Source organism: Crotalus tigris, unplaced genomic scaffold (genome assembly GCF_016545835.1).
Source record: "Crotalus tigris isolate CLP2741 ecotype Arizona unplaced genomic scaffold, ASM1654583v1 scf7180000017625.6296891, whole genome shotgun sequence".
Taxonomy (NCBI): domain Eukaryota; kingdom Metazoa; phylum Chordata; class Lepidosauria; order Squamata; family Viperidae; genus Crotalus; species Crotalus tigris.
The window spans coordinates 6129986-6148843 of NW_024096520.1; the positions used below are offsets into that span (position 1 = coordinate 6129986).

The 18858-nt window shown below is 37.0% G+C and overlaps 1 protein-coding gene across 5 annotated transcripts in view; it reads left to right on the forward strand.

Annotated features, from left to right (window-relative positions):
* Positions 1-18858, forward strand: part of ITPR1 (inositol 1,4,5-trisphosphate receptor type 1) — a 253455-nt gene that overhangs the window by 138854 nt on the left and 95743 nt on the right. For all 5 annotated transcript variants that reach the window (XM_039334139.1, XM_039334135.1, XM_039334136.1 and 2 more), the window contains exons 27-36: positions 781-846; positions 2863-3000; positions 4672-4797; positions 5763-5963; positions 7467-7718; positions 8576-8701; positions 10417-10545; positions 11768-11888; positions 12809-12993; positions 17578-17726. In XM_039334139.1, coding sequence (XP_039190073.1) covers positions 781-846; positions 2863-3000; positions 4672-4797; positions 5763-5963; positions 7467-7718; positions 8576-8701; positions 10417-10545; positions 11768-11888; positions 12809-12993; positions 17578-17726 — 1493 coding nt within the window. The remainder of the gene's footprint in view (positions 1-780; positions 847-2862; positions 3001-4671; positions 4798-5762; positions 5964-7466; positions 7719-8575; positions 8702-10416; positions 10546-11767; positions 11889-12808; positions 12994-17577; positions 17727-18858) is intronic.

The following is an 18858-nucleotide window of genomic DNA, read 5'->3' on the forward strand; positions in this document are numbered from 1 at the left end:
TTGAAACAAATAATACCAAGCCAAACTATTTCTGGCCTCTAGTCCCATCATGTTTGATTACTAAGCCCATGTTTTAGCCAGAGGTCTCCTAGTTCTCTTCTTTTTGTCTAGTACAGGTAGTCCTCAACTTATGATCATAACTGAGTCTGCAATTTTGCTCAGGCATGACAGCCATAAAGTGGATTGTCACTTGACCATGCTCGATTTTATGATCTTTTTCACAGAAGTTGTTAAGCATATGCCATGGCTAATAAGCAATGTCATATCAACATTCTTGCCTCTTTTAAATCCATATGTAAATAATTCAGCAAATTCATCCTTGGCTATGTGTCACAAACTGAAAGAAAAATATTTACTGGCATGGTGAGAAAATATCGGCTTCGATAGGTATGTGTACAATGTCAGCATGTGTCAATCTTTGGTCTGTAATAATGGCATTAAACAAACAGTAAAGCGTAAGTGGTAATTGTAAAATGCTACAATATTACTGCAAAGTTGACAGAAAGGAAAGAAAATGTGCTACGTGCCTTCAATAATTATTATTAGATAACTAATGATGGGATATGAATCGATCTTACATGAAGAAAAGAATCTTCATAAATATTTAAGATTTTGTTGAAATGTCCCTCTGCCTTTTCTCTATGCCTCAGTATAGGCAAAACCTGCTGCAATAGTAAATATTGGAGAGTTCTGATAAGAAAAAAAATGCTCATAGTGTATATTCATGAGCTCCAGGATCTTAAAAACCAATTTAATATATTGATTTTGTTTGTCCCTTAGGAAGGTCGCAGCAAATCCTCTAAACCGGAAAGCACTAGTAGCTATAATTATAGGGTAGTAAAAGAGGTAAGATTCTTGCATTCCCAAATACCCATTTCATCTGTACACTTTTCTTTTTTATGTATATGCTGAAGAATTTTAAATGTGTAACAGAGCAATTCTGTTTTTGTTTGAGCATAAAATACTCTTTGACTTAGACAGACTACTATGAAATCTGGGGAACTTTTTATGATTGGCTGAAAAGAGAATACGGTTAAAAGATAGTTAACATCAATTTAGATGGAAGAAGAAGGAGCAGATAAGGAGGGAGACCCAGGCGACACAGTATTGAATAACTGGATGTTGTATAAATATTTATAGAAGTATATACCGAGAAGGTTAGATAAATAGAAGTATTATTGTAAGAGAAAATTAATTTTATTGTATATAATACAGATAGGGAAATTTGGAGAAAGGAGTTGCTCGGACATTACCCCTGAATTGTATCTGAATAGGGATGAGAGGGAAGAAAGGAGAGGAGAGAGAAAAGAGTAAAGGAGGGGAGAAGGAAGTAGGAAGGTTGGAGGAGAAAAGGAGAAGTGGGGAGAAAGGGGAGGATAGTGGTGAAGGAAAGAGGAGAGGAGAGGAAGAAGAGGGAAGTAGGGAAGAGAAGAAAGGGAGAAAGAAGGTAGAGAAGAAGGAGTGTGGATACAGTGAAAGGGGAAATGGGTGAGCAATACCAAAAGTCATGTGTATGTATTTATTTCATTTTATTAAAAGTATCTTATATATGAATGTAAAAAGAATGTATGTTAACATCTGATAAATATCACGGTATATGTATGGGGGAGAGTTTGGAAAAATAAAAAATTATTAAAAAAAATACTCTGACTTAGGGAAGATAAAAAAGGCAGTTGCTGAATACATGGTACTCTGTAGTTAAAGAATTTTGGTTCCTAAAGAAGGGCTAAATGTTCGGTACAGGGATAAATATTTGTTAACAATTTTAAAGATCATAACTCTGTTTAACTAGATGTTAACAAGCTCAAGATGTGATAAATTAGGCAAATGAAGTGTTGTTACGATGTGTCATGTGTACATCTTAATTTGCATTTCAATTGGGCAAACTGCTTTAAGCTAACCCCAATATGTACTCCCATGTTTGCTTGGGGTTGGGGTAAAAGACAGAAATGCAGGATTGCTACATAATTTTTACTTATAAAATATATATAGGTATATTGTTAGGATTCTATCTTGCTTCTCTCTTCCCTTTCCACATTTCAAACAGAAAAAAAACTAGATTGACAAATTAAGCATTTTTGTCAATCATTCTGCTTCTCCGAATTATGAAAAGTAGACTTAATAACACTCTGCTAGAGAGAAGTTCCCTGAATATGGGTTCCAGTATATGTCCAAAAGCTAGGAAGACAAAACCGCTGCTCCTGGTGACTGACTCAGATTGGATCTTGTAGACCTAATACTGTTTAGAGCAAAGCAGATACAATGTCAACTCCTGGAAATACTGATTTATCCACATGAAACGTCTGAGATTTGGATAAAATTTTTGCTGTATGTCTGTTACTGGAATGTGAAGAGACAGAAGCTTGTTTTCCTTGAATATGAAAATTAGAATGTGGGTCCAACATTGGGCTTTAATTGTGGTAGCAAAATTGCTGCCTCATTTTCAGTTCATTTTCTTATTTTTCTCTTAAAACCAAACTCTTTGCTTTTTATTGTTCTTCGTTCTGTTGAAGAAAGACTTTTTTATATTAACCTTTATTGGTTTTTAAAACATAAATCACATAATAGTTGGTTAACAGTGTGTTTGCTTGGTTTACATTTGTAAAGAAAAATAGTTAACAATTTATTTCTATAATTCACAATCCACATGTTCAAACAAATGTTTCTTTTTTTCTTAAATATTCTCTCTGGTAGATCCGGTCAACTATATCCTTAATTTTCACTTTAATATTTTAATATTTTTTCCTTTGATCAGTATCTTTCTTAATCAATGTGTTTTGCTGAATCAGAGAGACTTTTTCTTGTGCAGTGCTATGTCTGGGGAAAAAACAATGGATTTCTAAAAGGAATATGTCTTTGCAGATTTTGCTTCGTCTCAGTAAGCTTTGTGTCCAGGAGAGTATCTTGGTTAGGAAAAGCAGGAAACAGCAACAGAGATTGCTCCGAAACATGGGGGCTCATGCGGTGGTACTGGAACTTTTGCAAATCCCCTATGAAAAAGTGAGTTTGCATGCATCTTTTACTTTAACTTTGTCCACAAAATATTTTCATATCTTTAATTCTGTCTAAAACACACCTCTCATAAATGGTACTGAACATCAAAGAAGCTGCCAAATCCCTATATCTTTGGAAACAGTTTATTCATTTAATACTTAGCAACAGCACTTAGACTAATATACCACTTCACAGTGGTTTACAGCCCTCTAAGCAGTTTACAGAATCAACATATTGGGTCCTCATTTTATTGATCTCGGAAGGATGGAAGTCTGAGTTGACCTTGAGCCAGTGAGAATCAAACTCGAGGCTATGGGCAGAGTCAGCCTGCAATACTGCATTTTAATCACTGCTCTGTTGCTTATTGAAGCCACTTTGGACAGTATTTCTGTCAAAGCTTTCTCTATTACAAGGATGAATAAAAGAAAAACCCAGAATAATTTTGTTTTTATTGAGAAGGAGATAGAAATGACGTGTCTAAGGCAATAGCTGGTCCTTTAGTTGTGCATAAAAATTAATACTATAATCTGAATAGCTGATTTTCATCCCAATTTAAAACTGGTAAATGCGTATGCAGTAAGAGAAGCATGCAGTAAGAGAAGCAAAGCATCACAAAGGATGAATGGAAAGATGACGTTCAGAACAGGGATGACATGATAGTAGTGTTCCAATATCCCAGGGGAAGGGAGTTAAGCTATTCTTCAAAGTGTCTGAAGGCAGGACAAGAAACTAATCAAGGAGAGAAGCAACTTAGAACTAAGGAGAAATTTCCTGACAGTTAATCAGTGAAACAACTTGCCTCCAAAAGTTGTGAATGCTCCAACAGTGGAAGTTTTTAAGAAGAGACTGGACAACCATTTGTCTGAAATGGTATAGGTTTTCCTGCCTGAGCAGGGGATTGGACTAGAAGACCTCCAAAGTCCCTTCCAACTAACTACTACTACTACTACTACTACTACTACTACTACTACTATTAATATTATTATTATTATTATTATTTGGGTGCTCTGAGTTTAAAACTAGTAAAAATGGGGGTATTCCAGCTTCCCTTCATTGGGCCAGTTGCTTTCTCTCAGTCCAACCCACCTCACAAGATTAGAGTTATAGAGAAAATAGGAGGGAGCATTAGGTATTGCCTTCAGTTGACTAAAAATCCTACTCATGTAAGGGAGTAAGGAGTTTTTTACTAATGATGCTTTTGAAGGTTCTAACAATTGGATATATATGGTGTGTATGTTGATTGCTAGCTAAATGGTAGGAGGACCTTCAAAAGAGAACTTTGGAGATCTTGGCTACAGTAGTTTTAAAAGTTGCACCTATTCTTCCCATTAATAAAATGATTGTGCTAATATTTTCTGAGCACAGACTTGCAATGATGTTCTGTAATTGGCTATCAAATATTTAGAAACCTTGTATTGGCTGGTGCAAGCGTAAGTGGTTGGTGCAACTTTGCAGCTGAATCCTTTAAACATCACAGAATCCTTTAAACCTCACATTACTTTGCAACTGAATCCTTTAAACCTGTTTTCTTTAATTTGCTTAATATAATTATTATGTACAGGCTTGTATTCTATTTGCCTAATCCCAATGTAAAACTATTAGCTTAGGTCATCCTGAAGCTATTGTATTCTTAATCCTTTGGGAGATTTATTTTTTGTGTGTGTGTTATAATCATAGGCCGAAGATATACGCATGCAGGAGATCATGAAACTTGCCCATGAGTTTCTACAGAACTTCTGTGCTGGCAATCAGCAAAATCAGGCTTTGCTGCACAAGCATATAAATCTGTTTCTCAATCCTGGGGTAAGAAATAATTTAATTAAAGTCTATGTCATAAACCTATTTTATATTGGTCCCAGGTTGTTGAGTTTTGAGTTGCACCGAGAGTTTTAGGAATACAAATCCAATTTTGAAATCTCCATTTCTGCTTCATGCCAAAGCCTGTATGCTTTAAAAATACAAAAAACAGGCAAAAAGCCTTAAGATTCTCTTCAAGCTGCTCTTCTTTTGGCACACGGCTTTGCCCACAATTTTGTCATGTTTTGGACAGTCACTTGTCTGAAATGTTATAGGGTCACCTGCTTGAGCAGGGGGTTGGACTAGAAGACCTCCAAGGTCCCTTCCAGGTCTATTCTGATTGATCCTCTAGTGCAGCATATTCAGTAGTTCTGGATGCTGCTGTATGTGATGGAAAAGTTCATAATAAAGCAGAAGGAATGTGATGTGCTGCAACGTTCTTAAGAAATCTGTGATTTATGTTTTTCCAAGAATGGTACAGCACACCAACCAGGAATAGCTCATTTGCAGATTCTTTCTTTTTTCCAAATGGGTCCCTGGTAGGAAAAGAGCAGGATGAGCCTGATGGAAGGGTGAAAAGCATCATCTGTCATGAGTCCCTTCACACCCTCAAGAGACTCAAGTCCAGCCCACCTTGAATTCCATTGTCCCTTATCTACCACCAATTTGCTTGGACCATTAGTAGTTCAGATGCTTGTAGAGAGTTTAAGCTTGCAATAAATCTTTATATTCATTTGAACTGCCTGGATCTTCTGATTTCCCTGGCGCTTGATACTCTGTCTTGGTGTAGATCTGTAATCTGCCATTTTAAGAAAAGAATCCCAAAAAGCTGAAAGGTATGGATGAAGCTGTCTCATGAAAAGGTGCCAGGATATTTGGAATGCCAGATTCCTGAATTTCTAAATCCAGTGTGCAGCACCTCTTGTTGAGTGGTTAATATTGTTATGGTCTCTTGCTTTGTTCTTTAATAGATTCTGGAAGCCGTGACAATGCAGCATATCTTCATGAATAATTTCCAGCTTTGCAGTGAAATTAATGAGCGAGTGGTTCAGCACTTTGTGCACTGCATTGAAACCCATGGAAGGAATGTCCAGTACATCAAATTCCTCCAGACAATTGTTAAGGCTGAAGGGAAGTTCATTAAAAAATGTCAGGATATGGTCATGGCTGAGGTGAGAAAGATGCCTCCATACTGCATATTTATAGATATAAACAGGGCTTTTTTTTCTCATAGAACACCCAGAATGGAGTTCCAGCACCTTTTTGGGATGGAACCTTGTAGGATAGGCAAAGCGGGTTGTATGACATGAGTTCCGGCACCTTTTTTTTTTTTTTAGAAAAAAAGCACTGGATATAAGATCAGTCTTAAGAAGCTCTAAACCCAGGGTAGGCAGCCTTGGCTCTTTTATGACGCGTGGACTTCAACTCCCAGAATTCCTGAGCCAGCAGGAGTTGAAGTCCAGAGTCATAAAAGAGCCAAGGTTGCCTACCCCTGCTCTGAAAAATAAAAAACTGGCTGTTGTTAGATATCAGTGTTCAGGAGTTGGTATTAAAAGCTAAATAGGTAGTCCTCAAGGTACAATAGTAAACAGGACTGGAACTAAACAATGTAGTCATAAAACACAATATCACACATCTGCATTCTTTAATGACACAGTCCTGGTAGTCCTCATTTGCTGTTGTTAACTGAATCCTAGCAGTCATTAGGCAAGGACCCACCATGATGCAAGCCATTCCCAGCTTGGTCCCTCCCAGACCCAAGCCTTGGTAAGGGAAGATAAGGGACTGCCTCCTCTTTAATTGCCACCCCCTGCTTATCCCTCCCTGCCCCCCATCTCTGCCCTTTTGGCCACCCTGCAGAGCTGCTCCTTGGTAGAAGTGGCATTGGGGCTGACAGGACTTGGAGCCTTCAGCAGTCTAAGCCAGCTGTCTCCATCCCCAGGGTTTTTCTTGTGGTCTTCCTTGTGCGTCCCTGATACAGTATCTTCCTTTTATCACAGTTGTTTGATTGAGTATTTTAATGGGTTGTCAAGTAAAGGGAAATTATAATATGTTAATTTTGCAAATTTCTCTGTGTTTGTGTACGAAACACAGCTATAAAAAGCAAGGCTCACGCTAAAGTAGTTTATTCTCTAAGGAAACAATGATTAAAAATACGGTATTTTAACAAATATCTTCCCAACGAAAGCTATGTCACTTTCTTATAAGGCTGCAAGTTTTATAAGAAGATGAAAAGCATCTTACTTTAGATGTAATCTCACATATTTTAATGGGGTTTGCATTCTAGTAAATAGGTTTGCCAGGAGACATTAATATGCCTCTTCTGGTTTTTTGCTAAGAGATCGACATAGACTTGCTTTGTGAACTAAACTCAAAAGAGTGTATGTGTTAATTAGTTAGGATTAAAGCAACCATACCAATTTTCTGTAACAAGAGAGAGCACTATTTCTCAGTCCTGGTAGCCTACATTTTCACATCTTCCCCAGATTACTCTTAATTCACAATATAAATTTAACAAACATGTCAAAATGTACATGTAGACATGTACAAACTGTCAAAGGACGATTGTAGAAGACATGATCGGAGTGCAGCTTGCTGATTTGCTAGGAGCCTGTTGAACATTGTGTTAATTATTCTTCATGTAGGATGGAATTATGACTCTCTTCTCTTGGTAGTTGGTTAATGCAGGGGAGGATGTCCTTGTGTTCTACAATGACAGAGCCTCATTCCAGACACTAGTGCAGATGATGAGATCAGAACGGGACAGAATGGATGAAAACAGTGCCCTCATGTACCACATCCACTTAGTAGAATTACTGGCTGTTTGCACAGAGGGCAAAAATGTCTACACTGAAATCAAGTGCAACTCTCTTCTCCCCTTGGATGACATTGTTAGAGTTGTAACCCATGAGGATTGCATACCTGAGGTAACATGCTGTTTTGCTTGCTCCATCTTGTTAGTCTTAGGTGAACCATCAGGTATTATGTTTTAATCAGGATGAAGAACATGATGAAATTTTTTATACTTTCTTTAATTTAATTCCCCACTTTTCCCCAAGGACAAGTAGCCTCGTACCTTGGATCAAGGATTCAGTTAAGGACAGATTATGGTTTTCATTACAGTTTAAACAAGAACAGAGAATATCAAAGGCTATTATTAGAAATTAATTGCCTTTTAATAAATTTTTTCCTAGCACAACATTGATACATTTGTTTACCATTTTCACAGACAGCTAAACTAGCATTAAACTTTTTTTTTTACAATGTATGAAATTTTCTTCGGTTTCACCTTTATTTCTTAGAAGAAATGTACCTATAAGCATTTCCTTGGTTTCTCTCACACTTTTTAGCCTGATTCACTTGAATTGAGTGAGAAACTCTGTCCAACCTAACAAAAGGCAAGCCTCTTCTATTTTCTGGTTTATAGGAATAACCCTGAGCCTTAGAAAATAAACATGATTGGTGGCAATCTTCTGATTTTTTAAATAAAAAAGTGGACCACTTTGTACATAAATAATCCATGTTCATTTAAAGTTTGAAGACCCCTGGTACAAAATGATGCATTGACCTGGTTTGTGGTTTGGAACAACTAAAGTAATATTGATAATGACTGATAGATTAACTAAATGGGAGAATACTTTATAGAGATAAAAAAAGAATGTGGCAAAGATGAGATTTATCTCTGAGATTGGAGTTATTTTTTTTTCATAAGTGTCCAGACTTACCTGACAGTTTTAATCTATTTTTAAAAGGGTATATAAGTTATTTGGTTTATTATCTGCAGGTGAAAATAGCCTATATTAATTTTCTAAATCACTGCTATGTCGACACAGAAGTTGAAATGAAAGAGATTTATACAAGCAATCATATGTGGAAGCTCTTTGAAAACTTTCTGGTTGATATCTGTAGGGTAAGTATTTATAGATGGAAATATTAAAGGGTAAATCATGCAAGCCACATCTGAATGCTACTTATAAAATGTCTATTTGGAAAGAGCTGGGAAAGTCATATCCATGGCTTCAGTTTCATTCGAAACATTCTCTGTAATTTTATGCATATATGGCATAGATTTAACAACTGTAATTAATAACATTGGCTCCTCTCATGTAATTGTAGTGATAATATGTGTCAATTTAGATTTCTATGTAGGTTTCATATTTCTGAGGTTTGCAGCTCTCTAATTCTTCTGTAATTGTCCCCAGCCTCCAGTTCCTAGTTAACTTTTCATGTTGTTGGTTTTCTGTTCTTTGGTAAGCCTAGGCATCTATGATGAGTAATTACTGTATATTAGAAGCCTTTTTTAATGTTTTTACTGCAATGCCTGTTTTTAGATACTGCTATCTTCGTCCATGTTGGGGGAAAAAGTGATACAGAATAGAATAAAAGAGTCGAAAAGGACCTTGGAGGTCTTCTGATCCAACCTCTTACTCAAACAGGAGAACCTATGCCATTTCAGACAAATGGTTGTCCAGTCTCTTCTTCTATTGTTGAAGTACCTGCTACTTCTGAAGGCAAACATAACAAGCCCTTCCCTTTATCCTTTCTCTTAAAAGGGAGGGGTCCTTGTCAATTTCCACCCACTCATTTCCTTCAAGCAAAGCATTCCATTGTTACACTTCCTCTAAGCACACACATACCTTTCTATTTTTCTTTCCCAAAATTACTTATTAGGATACTGAGCAGACTCAATCCTCATTGCATGCTAGGCATATTGGAGTATGTGCATGTTTAGGGCAATGAAGTGATGTTTGGTTGACAATTATTAGATTCTCCCCTACAATTCTAGTGACTACATTTCAGTTTATCAATAAGTGGGATTTGTAAGTTGGGTTTCTATCCAATGAATGGTAAGAACATGGGTTAAAAACAAGTTTTCTTCTTGGAAAAAGTGAATTATGAAATATTTTTTTCTTCCTCCAAGAGGCCCTGAAGTTTCAAACAAGAAGGAGGATTTCTCTTTTTAACTTTCAGTCTAACAATTTGTGTCTGTTCTGATTCTCCAGTATCTTCTTCTCAAGCACTGAAGTAGACATTTGTAGCAACATTATTAGTGCTTATAAAAAGTTTTTTTTTAATTGCACATATAGGAACTTCCCAACTTACAATCACAATTAGAACCAGAATTTTCATTGCTAACCAGGAGAGAGTTATGCCCAATTTTACAACTTTTTTCGCCATTGTTAAACAAATCACTGCAGTTAAGTGAATAATACGGTTATTAAGTGAATCTGGCTTCCCCTATTGACTTTGCTTGTTGGAAGCTGGTTGGAAAAGTCACAAATGATGATCACATGACCCCCCAAGATGCTACAATCATTGCAAATATATGCTAGTTGCCAAGCAACTTAATTCTGATCATGTGACCATATGGATGCTGTGCCAATTGTAAGTTCAAGGACTGATCATACGGAACATTTTTCAGTGCTGTGGTAACTTTGAACGGTCGTTAAATGAATGACTAAGTTGAGGACTACCTATATTTCTATTCCATTCCCTCCCCAAATATGCTTTATATTGTTTCAGAATTTCTAGAAAGATTTCTCTCTAGGTATATTAAGTTTAATTGCTTGGTATTTGTGAGAGAATTTGCATTGTTTCGTTTTAACAGATTGCATTATTTTCCAGACTTGCAACAATACCAGTGATAGGAAGCATGCAGATTCTATATTGGAAAAATATGTGACTGAAATAGTGATGAGTATAGTTACCACCTTCTTCAGTTCTCCATTTTCAGACCAGAGCACAACTTTGCAGGTAAGAAACTAAATAGAGAATTAAAATCTGCAAAGCAAAATGAGATCTACGTTTCTTATTATTATGCCTAATTTGATTTTGGGATATGTTTTGTAGTTGGTAACAATTTCTGGAAAGATTGAATTGTAGGTAAAACTAAGACGTTGATTGTTACAGTATTCCACATTTCCCTAAAGGATGCTTTCTGTAGAAGGGCAGGAGATTCCTGCTTTCTAATTTTTAATCTTTAGCATATTTTTTAGTAATGTTACAGAGCCATCTACTGGCCATTTAATTGCTTTCCTACGAAAACATTCCATTTATAAAATATATCATATTTGTAGTCGAACTTATACGCTGACATAATTGAAGTGTGACTTTTTTCATTGCAATTTGTTTTAACAAGTTTTACACAAAGAAATAGAATTAGATTTAAATTTAAATAGATTCCACCCACAGCTTCCAATAGATTTTATTCCCTATTTTAGGGTAGGTATTTTAATTTCAGAGACATCACCCTGCCAACAAAAGTGCGTATAGTCAAGGCCATGGTTTTCCCAGTTGCAATGTATGGATGTGAAAGTTGGACCATAAAAAAGGCTGAGCGACAAAGAATTGAGGCCTTTGAACTATGATGCTGGAGAAGACTCCTGCGAGTCCCTTGGACTGCAAGGCGTTCAAACCAGTCAGTCCTAGAAGAGATCAATCCCGACTGCTCTTTAGAAGGCCAGATCCTGAAGTTGAAACTCAAATACTTTGGCCACCTAATGAGAAGGAAGGACTCACTGGCGAAGGGCCTAATGCTGGGAAAGATTGAGGGCAATAGAAGAAAGGGATGACAAAGAATGAGGTGGTTGGATGGAGTCACTGAAGCAGTAGGTGTGAACTTAAATGGACTCCAGAAAATGGTAGAGGACAGGAAGACCTGGAGGAACATTGTCCATGGGGTTGCAATGGGTCGAACATGACTTCGCAATTAACAACAACAACAACAATTTTAATTTCACTTGATAATTTGAAAAAAAAAATGTAATTGCTTCAGTAGGTAATAGTGCTACTTATACCCCAGAACTTTAAGACAGTTTGCTTTTAAAATGCTGTATCTATGGGTTCATAACAAATCACTTTTCATGCTTGGTTGCTTAGCTTCAGTCCAACTCATCACATTTATAGACTTCTATTTCTCTTGTTACTTTTCTCTTTTCCTTGAATTGAAATGTAAATATCTTTGGTTTCTTTTCAGACTCGCCAGCCTGTGTTTGTGCAACTTTTACAAGGTGTGTTTCGAGTGTATCACTGTAACTGGCTCATGCCCAGTCAAAAAGCATCAGTGGAAAGTTGTATCAGAGTACTTTCAGATGTAGGTAAGAAACCTATATTGATTTTATTGACTTATTAATCAATTTTCTACCTGCTGCAATCTAAACAGATTAAGTGGATTACAACAACCATTCCCAAAGCATATAATAGTACAAGATGTGCAATACCTAAATACTTAAGTCCTCTAGCAACAATGACATAGCTTCATATCCCAAACACCCTCCAGAAGAGTTCTGTCTTCACCTTCTTCTGGAAGGTGAACAATTTTGGAATTTCACTGGGAAGCCTTAGTGACTGTAGGACTGTAAAGATTAATCCACATAAGCTCTTACCCTTCAATAAATCTGTCTATTATAAATATCTTGCCCTCAAGTGTTCTCCCTTTTCATTGATTACTTTAAATTATGGTGTTTTTTATTAATAACTTTAGATACTGGCCATCAGAATATATTTCTACAAGTATTTTTCTGTGGAACTCTAACAGTCTAATCAAAGATATGCTTTATTTTCACAACTGAGAGTGTATATTAGGCATGATGACACTGTATTACCTTTGGTTATAGAAACTTGTTAATTTGTGCAAATTGGGAAACAAGCACAGGAACAGGCTTTAAGATATTCATGTTTGGGTTTCCCTTTGGCATTCTTTTGTTTGTCAAATTTAGATACCGCCCATTTCACTGTCTAAATGACTTTGAGCAGTTTACAAATAAAACTTTGGTTGGCCATTATGGGTACAGAATGCTGGACTGAAAGGATTTTGCCTAAGATAGAAGCTGCTATAGCGTACACACAAACACAGTAATATCAAAAGCATGAACAAAACATATCTACATATGTCAATGTTCCCTAGCTAAATTTACCTTTCATTTATCCAGATACAAATCTGATTTATGTCCTTATGAAATGCATGTTGTATAACATCTCATTGGTTGAACAAATGACAATGCATTATACATTTTAGCAAAGAGCCGAGCAATTGCTATCCCAGTGGATCTCGACAGCCAGGTCAATAACCTTTTCCTGAAGTCTCACAATATAGTGCAAAAAACAGCAATGAACTGGAGGATGACAGCAAGAAACGCTGCTCGAAGAGATTCTGTGATGGCAGCTTCAAGAGATTATCGTAATATCATCGAGAGATTGCAAGTGAGTATATCTCAGTACCTGCTTTTAAGCATTTAGGGGATAGGCGATTTGTATGAAGAAATAATATGTCATCCCTTTAAGATAGTCCAGGCAAGAAGCATCAACTGTGAGTAAAACCTTTATTGTAAAGTTACAATAACAGAATTGTGCATGCCTGAAACTACACTTTCCCCCTCCCCCCCAGTCTTTGCAGGATGAGTCCCTTCTGAGATGTTTGCCGTGTTGCTTCTGAGACTTGCCATATTCCTAGTTCTATAGACTAAGCAGCCCTTTATCTGATCTTTGCCTAGTCTGTGTCTTCTCTGCCTGCTGTCTCTCAAGTATATTCTCACACACCTTTATATGGCACTAAATATTTAGTGAACCCTTTATGGATTACTGCCTTGTTGTGGCGAAGGGGCTTGCGTAACTCAATGAAGCTATAAGCTATGCCATGCATGGCCACCCAAGACGGACAGGTTATAGCAGAGAGTTCTGACAAAATGTGATCCACTGGAGAAGGAAATGGCAAACCACTCCAGTATCTTTGCCATGAAAACCCCATGGACAGTATTAAAAGGAAAAAAGATATGACGCTGGAAGATGAGCCCCTCAGGTCGGAAGGTGTCCAATATGCTACTGTGGAAGAGCAGAGGGCTAGTACTAGTAGCGCCAGAAAGAATGAAGCGACTGGGCCAAAGCCGAAAGGACGCTCAGCTGTGGATATATCTGGTGGTGAAAGGAAAGTCCGATGCTGTAAAGATTTTTTCTCCATAGGAACCTGGAATGTAAGATCCATGAATCAAGGCAAGCTAGACGTAGTCAAAAAGAGATGACAAGACTGAACATTGACATCTTAGGAATCAGCGAACTAAAATGGACAGGAATGGGTGAATTTAACTCAGATGACCATCAGGTATACTACTGTGGGCAAGAATCCCTCAGAAGAAATGGAGTAGCCTTCATAGTCAATAAAAGAATAGGAAAAGCAATACTGGGATACAATCCCCAAATGACAGAATGATCTCAATTCGAATCCAAGGCAAACCATTCAATATCACAGTAGTCCAAATCTATGCCCCAACCACTGGTGCTGAAGAGGATGAAATTGACCGGTTCTATGAAGCCCTACAGCACCTTATAGAATTAACAACCAAAAATGATGTCCTTATCATCATGGGGGATTGGAATGCTAAGGTAGGAAGCCAAAAGATAACCGGAATAACAGGCAAGTTTGGCCTTGGAGTACAAAATGAAGCAGGGCACAGGCTAATAGAATTTTGTCAAGAGAATGCGATGGTCATAACAAACACTCTTTTCCAACAACCCAAGAGACGGCTCTACACATGGACATCACCAGACGGTCAACATAGAAATCAGATTGACTATGTGCTCTGCAGCCAAAGATGGAGAATCTGTATACAGTCAGTAAAAACAAGACCAGGAGCTGACTGTGGCTCAGATCATGAGCTTCTCGTTGCAAAATTTAAGCTTAAATTGAAAAAAGTAGGGAAAAGCACTAGGCCACTCAGGTATGAACTAAATCATATTCCTGATGAATATACAGTAGAGGTGACAAATAGATTTAAGGAATTATATCTGATAGACAGAGTGCCTGAAGAACTATGGATGGAAGTTCGCAACATTGTACAAGAGGTAGCAACTAAAACCATCCCAAAGAAAAAGAAATGCAAGAAAGCAAAATGGCTGTCTGAGGAAGCTTTTCAAATAGCTGAGGAAAGAAGGGAAGCGAAAGGCAAGGGAGAAAGAGAAAGATACACCCAATTGAATGCAGAATTCCAGAGAGTAGCTAGAAGAGATAAGAATGCCTTCTTAAATGAACAGTGCAAAGAAATAGAAGAAAACAACAGAATAGGGAGGACCAGAGATCTCTTCAAGAAAATTGGAGATATGAAGGGAACGTTTCATGCAAAGATGGTCATGATAAAGGACCAAAATGGCAGAGACCTAACAGAGGCAGAAGAGATTAAGAAGAGATGGCAAAACTACACAGAAGAACTATATAAGAATGAGCTTAACATCCCAGATAACCACAATGAGATGGTCATTGACCTCGAACCAGACATCCTAGAATGTGAAGTGAAATGGGCCTTAGAAAACCTGAGCAACAACAAAGCTAGTGGAGGTGACAGTATTCCAGCTGAGCTATTCAAAATCTTAAAAGACGATGCAGTAAAAGTGCTACACTCAATTTGCGAGCAAATTTGGAAAACTCAACAGTGGCCACAGGATTGGAAAAGGTCAGTTTACATTCCAATTCCAAAGAAAGGCAATGCCAAAGAATGTTCAAACTATCGCACCATTGCACTCATTTCACATGCTAGTAAAGTTATGCTTAAAATCCTACAAGCTATACTCCAGCAGTATGTGGATCGAGAACTACCAGAAGTACAGGCAGGATTTTGAAGAGGCAGAGGAACTAGAGATCAAATTGCCAACATACGCTGGATCATAGAGAAAGCTAGGGAGTTCCAGAAAAACATCTACTTCTGCTTCATTGACTATGCAAAAGCCTTTGATTGTGTGGATCACAACAAATTGTGGCAAGTTCTTAAAGAGATGGGAGTACCAGACCATCTCATTTGTCTCTTGAGAAACCTATATGCGGGTCAAGAAGCAACAGTGAGAACTGGACACGGAACCACTGATTGGTTCAAAATTGGGAAAGGAGTCCGGCAAGGCTGTATACTGTCACCCTGCCTATTTAACTTATATGCAGAGCACATCATGAGAAAGGCAGAGCTAGATGAATCAAAAGTTGGAATTAAGATTGACGGGAGAAATATCAACAACCTAAGATATGCAGATGATACCACTCTAATGGCAGAAAGTGAAAAGGAACTAAAGAGCCTCTTGATGTGGGTGAAGAAGGAGAGTGCAAAAGTAGGCTTGAAACTCAACATTAAGAAAACCAAAATCATGGCATCCAGCCCTCTCAATTCCTGGCAAATAGATGGGGAAAAAATGGAGGTCGTGACAGATTTTATTTTTCTGGGCTCCAAGATCACCTCAGATGGGGACTGCAGCCAAGAAATTAAAAGACGCTTGCTCCTGGGGAGGAAAGCTATGGCAAATCTAGACAGCATACTAAAAAGCAGAGACATCACCCTGCCAACAAAAGTGCGTATAGTCCAGGCCATGGTTTTCCCAGTTGCAATGTATGGCTGTGAAAGTTGGACCATAAGAAAGGCTGAGCGCAAAGAATTGAGGCCTTTGAACTATGGTGCTGGAGAAGACTCCTGCGAGTCCCTTGGACTGCAAGGCGTTCAAACCGGTCAGTCCTAGAAGAGATCAACCTTGACTGCTCTTTAGAAGGCCAGATCCTGAAGTTGAAACTCAAATACTTTGGCCACCTAATGAGAAGGAAGGATTCACTGGAAAAGGGCCTAATGCTTGGAAAGATTGAGGGCAATAGAAGAAGGGGACGACAGAGAATGAGATGGCTGGATGGAGTCACTGAAGCAGTAGGTATGAACTTAAATGGACTCCAGAAGATGGTAGAGGACAGGAAGACCTGGAGGAACGTTGTCCATGGGGTCGCAATGGGTCGGACACGACTTCGCAATTAACAACAACAAATATTTAGTTAAGGATTATATAATATCTTGTTTCTGTAATGGCCATTTTATTTTATACTCATTTTCTACACACTCAAGATTGCATTTGTGCCTGTTCCACAAATATTTCACAAATATTACTATTTTATAATAGGTATAGTAGAAATATAGAAAACTGATGGCAGAAAAAGACCCAGTGGTCCAGCGAGTCTGCCCTTTGAGGTTTTTATTTGTTTTTGTTTTCTTTTTAATTTATTCATGCACAATTTTCATTATTAACTTTTATTTACTTACTCTTTTACTATTATTATTATTTATTTTTGTCAGTTTCAGATTATGTCCCTGTGTTCTTGACTTTTGCTTAATACTGAAAATACTGCCTTCTGAACTGGATAGATGCCTTTCCATGGAAGCTGAATGCTTGGATGCTAAGGTCTTGTGCAAATGGAGCTGATCAAATTTGGTGATCTCAGTAGTTATAAACAAAACATTTCACTGGAGAAGCTCCTGATTAGGATTGTAGTCAATCATTCTCACTCCCAGGTCGTTTTTATTACATTTATGTTCTTCAGTCCTTCCACTCCTATATTCACCTCAGTCCTCTTTCAGCTGTTCCCCCCCCCTATTTTCTCTTTTCCATTGATCATCTTATTTTGTCAACATAATATTTTCACTTCTGAAATGTAATAAATGCTAATAATAGTAATAATAATATTGCCTATTTTGCTTTTTATAACATCCATTTACAGATTTTAGTAAGCAAATGGAAGATTTTAGTAAGCAAATGTTAGCAGTATTGTGTTATAAGTACTTAGTGTTTGTAACTTTAAAGGAAACTATTTCTACTAACAATGAGAGGAGAAATGTGGAAACAATGAAATCTGCAGGTCCATTATGTTAATATATTCTGTATTAATCTTGTTTTAATTAACCATATTCTTATTTTATTGGCATAATTGTTTTTAAAAAGTACTTGTCTGTATGATTTGTCCATGTAAGTTTTAAACTAAATATACGCTTACCTCAGGATATAGTATCAGCTTTGGAAGATCGCTTACGGCCACTGGTCCAAGCTGAATTGTCTGTATTGGTGGATGTCCTTCATAGACCAGAACTGCTTTTCCCAGAAAATACAGATGCAAGAAGGAAATGTGAAAGTGGAGGTTTTATCTGCAAGTAAGTTGAGGGTCAGCATTTTCTTTATTATTTTAAAATAATTCTTGTTCTCTTCTAGATTGTTACTATAGCTTAGGATAAATAGATCTTATTTTGCTATCAATTTGTTACCATGTTTCCTTCCTTCCTTCCTTCCTTCCTTCCTTCCTTCCTTCCTTCCTTCCTTCCTTCCTTCCTTCCTTTGCAAGATTCTAGTAGCCTTACATATGGATCTACTGTTACTGAAGCTGGTAGTAATGGCTTCTGAAAGCAAAAAGTAATTTTAATAAAATTGTACTACAGATCACATTCTGTTACACAGTATTTAATGATTGGATTCATATATCGAATTAGTCATTGTTTAAACCACAACAGCAACATTCACACAATATGCCAAACTACTCATATACAAACCATATTGTGGCTTAGCATGTTATGTGAATCAGGCCTCAGTGTCCATCTTATTTACTTAGAAAATGACAATATTGTGTAGATTGGTGAAAAGTTAGTCTGAGGATAGATGGATAGATGGATAGGATAAGTAAGAAAATTTATGTGACATAATACTATATTGTATTAAGGTTTTCTCCTCTGTTCATCTGCTTGATGTAAAAATGGAGCATGCTATTCATATTTGCTAGACTGCATGGGATCTGGTCAAGAAAACATGAGAATGATTGCTTTTGTTAGCAACCACAAATCTCTGGTAAAATTTTATCCTTAGTTTAAGGAAGAGGATCCTGGTTAACTTTTGCTAGTGAAAATAACAAATAGTCCATTTTGAAATTTTAGAATATTTTATTATGAATGAATTAATGCTTTGTTCAGAAATCCTTGTAGAATGTAACAATGTGTTGTATTTTTTTTGTTTCTGATATACCATCTCAGAACCTCCTATTTCTTAAGTCATGAAAAACAACTTGTATTTTATAAAATAAGCTACAAATATTGTAATTCCATAACAGAGCTGCTTAATTTTAGTTCCTTTATTCCATGTTTGTGCAACTTTATTTTCTCAGTGCAGATTGTACTGCACTTCAAAGCTTTCTGTGTAGAAGTGGTATGGAACAAAGTTTATTTATTGCCATGTATGTATGTATGTATGTATATATGTATGTGTATATATATATATATATATATATGTATGTTTTCT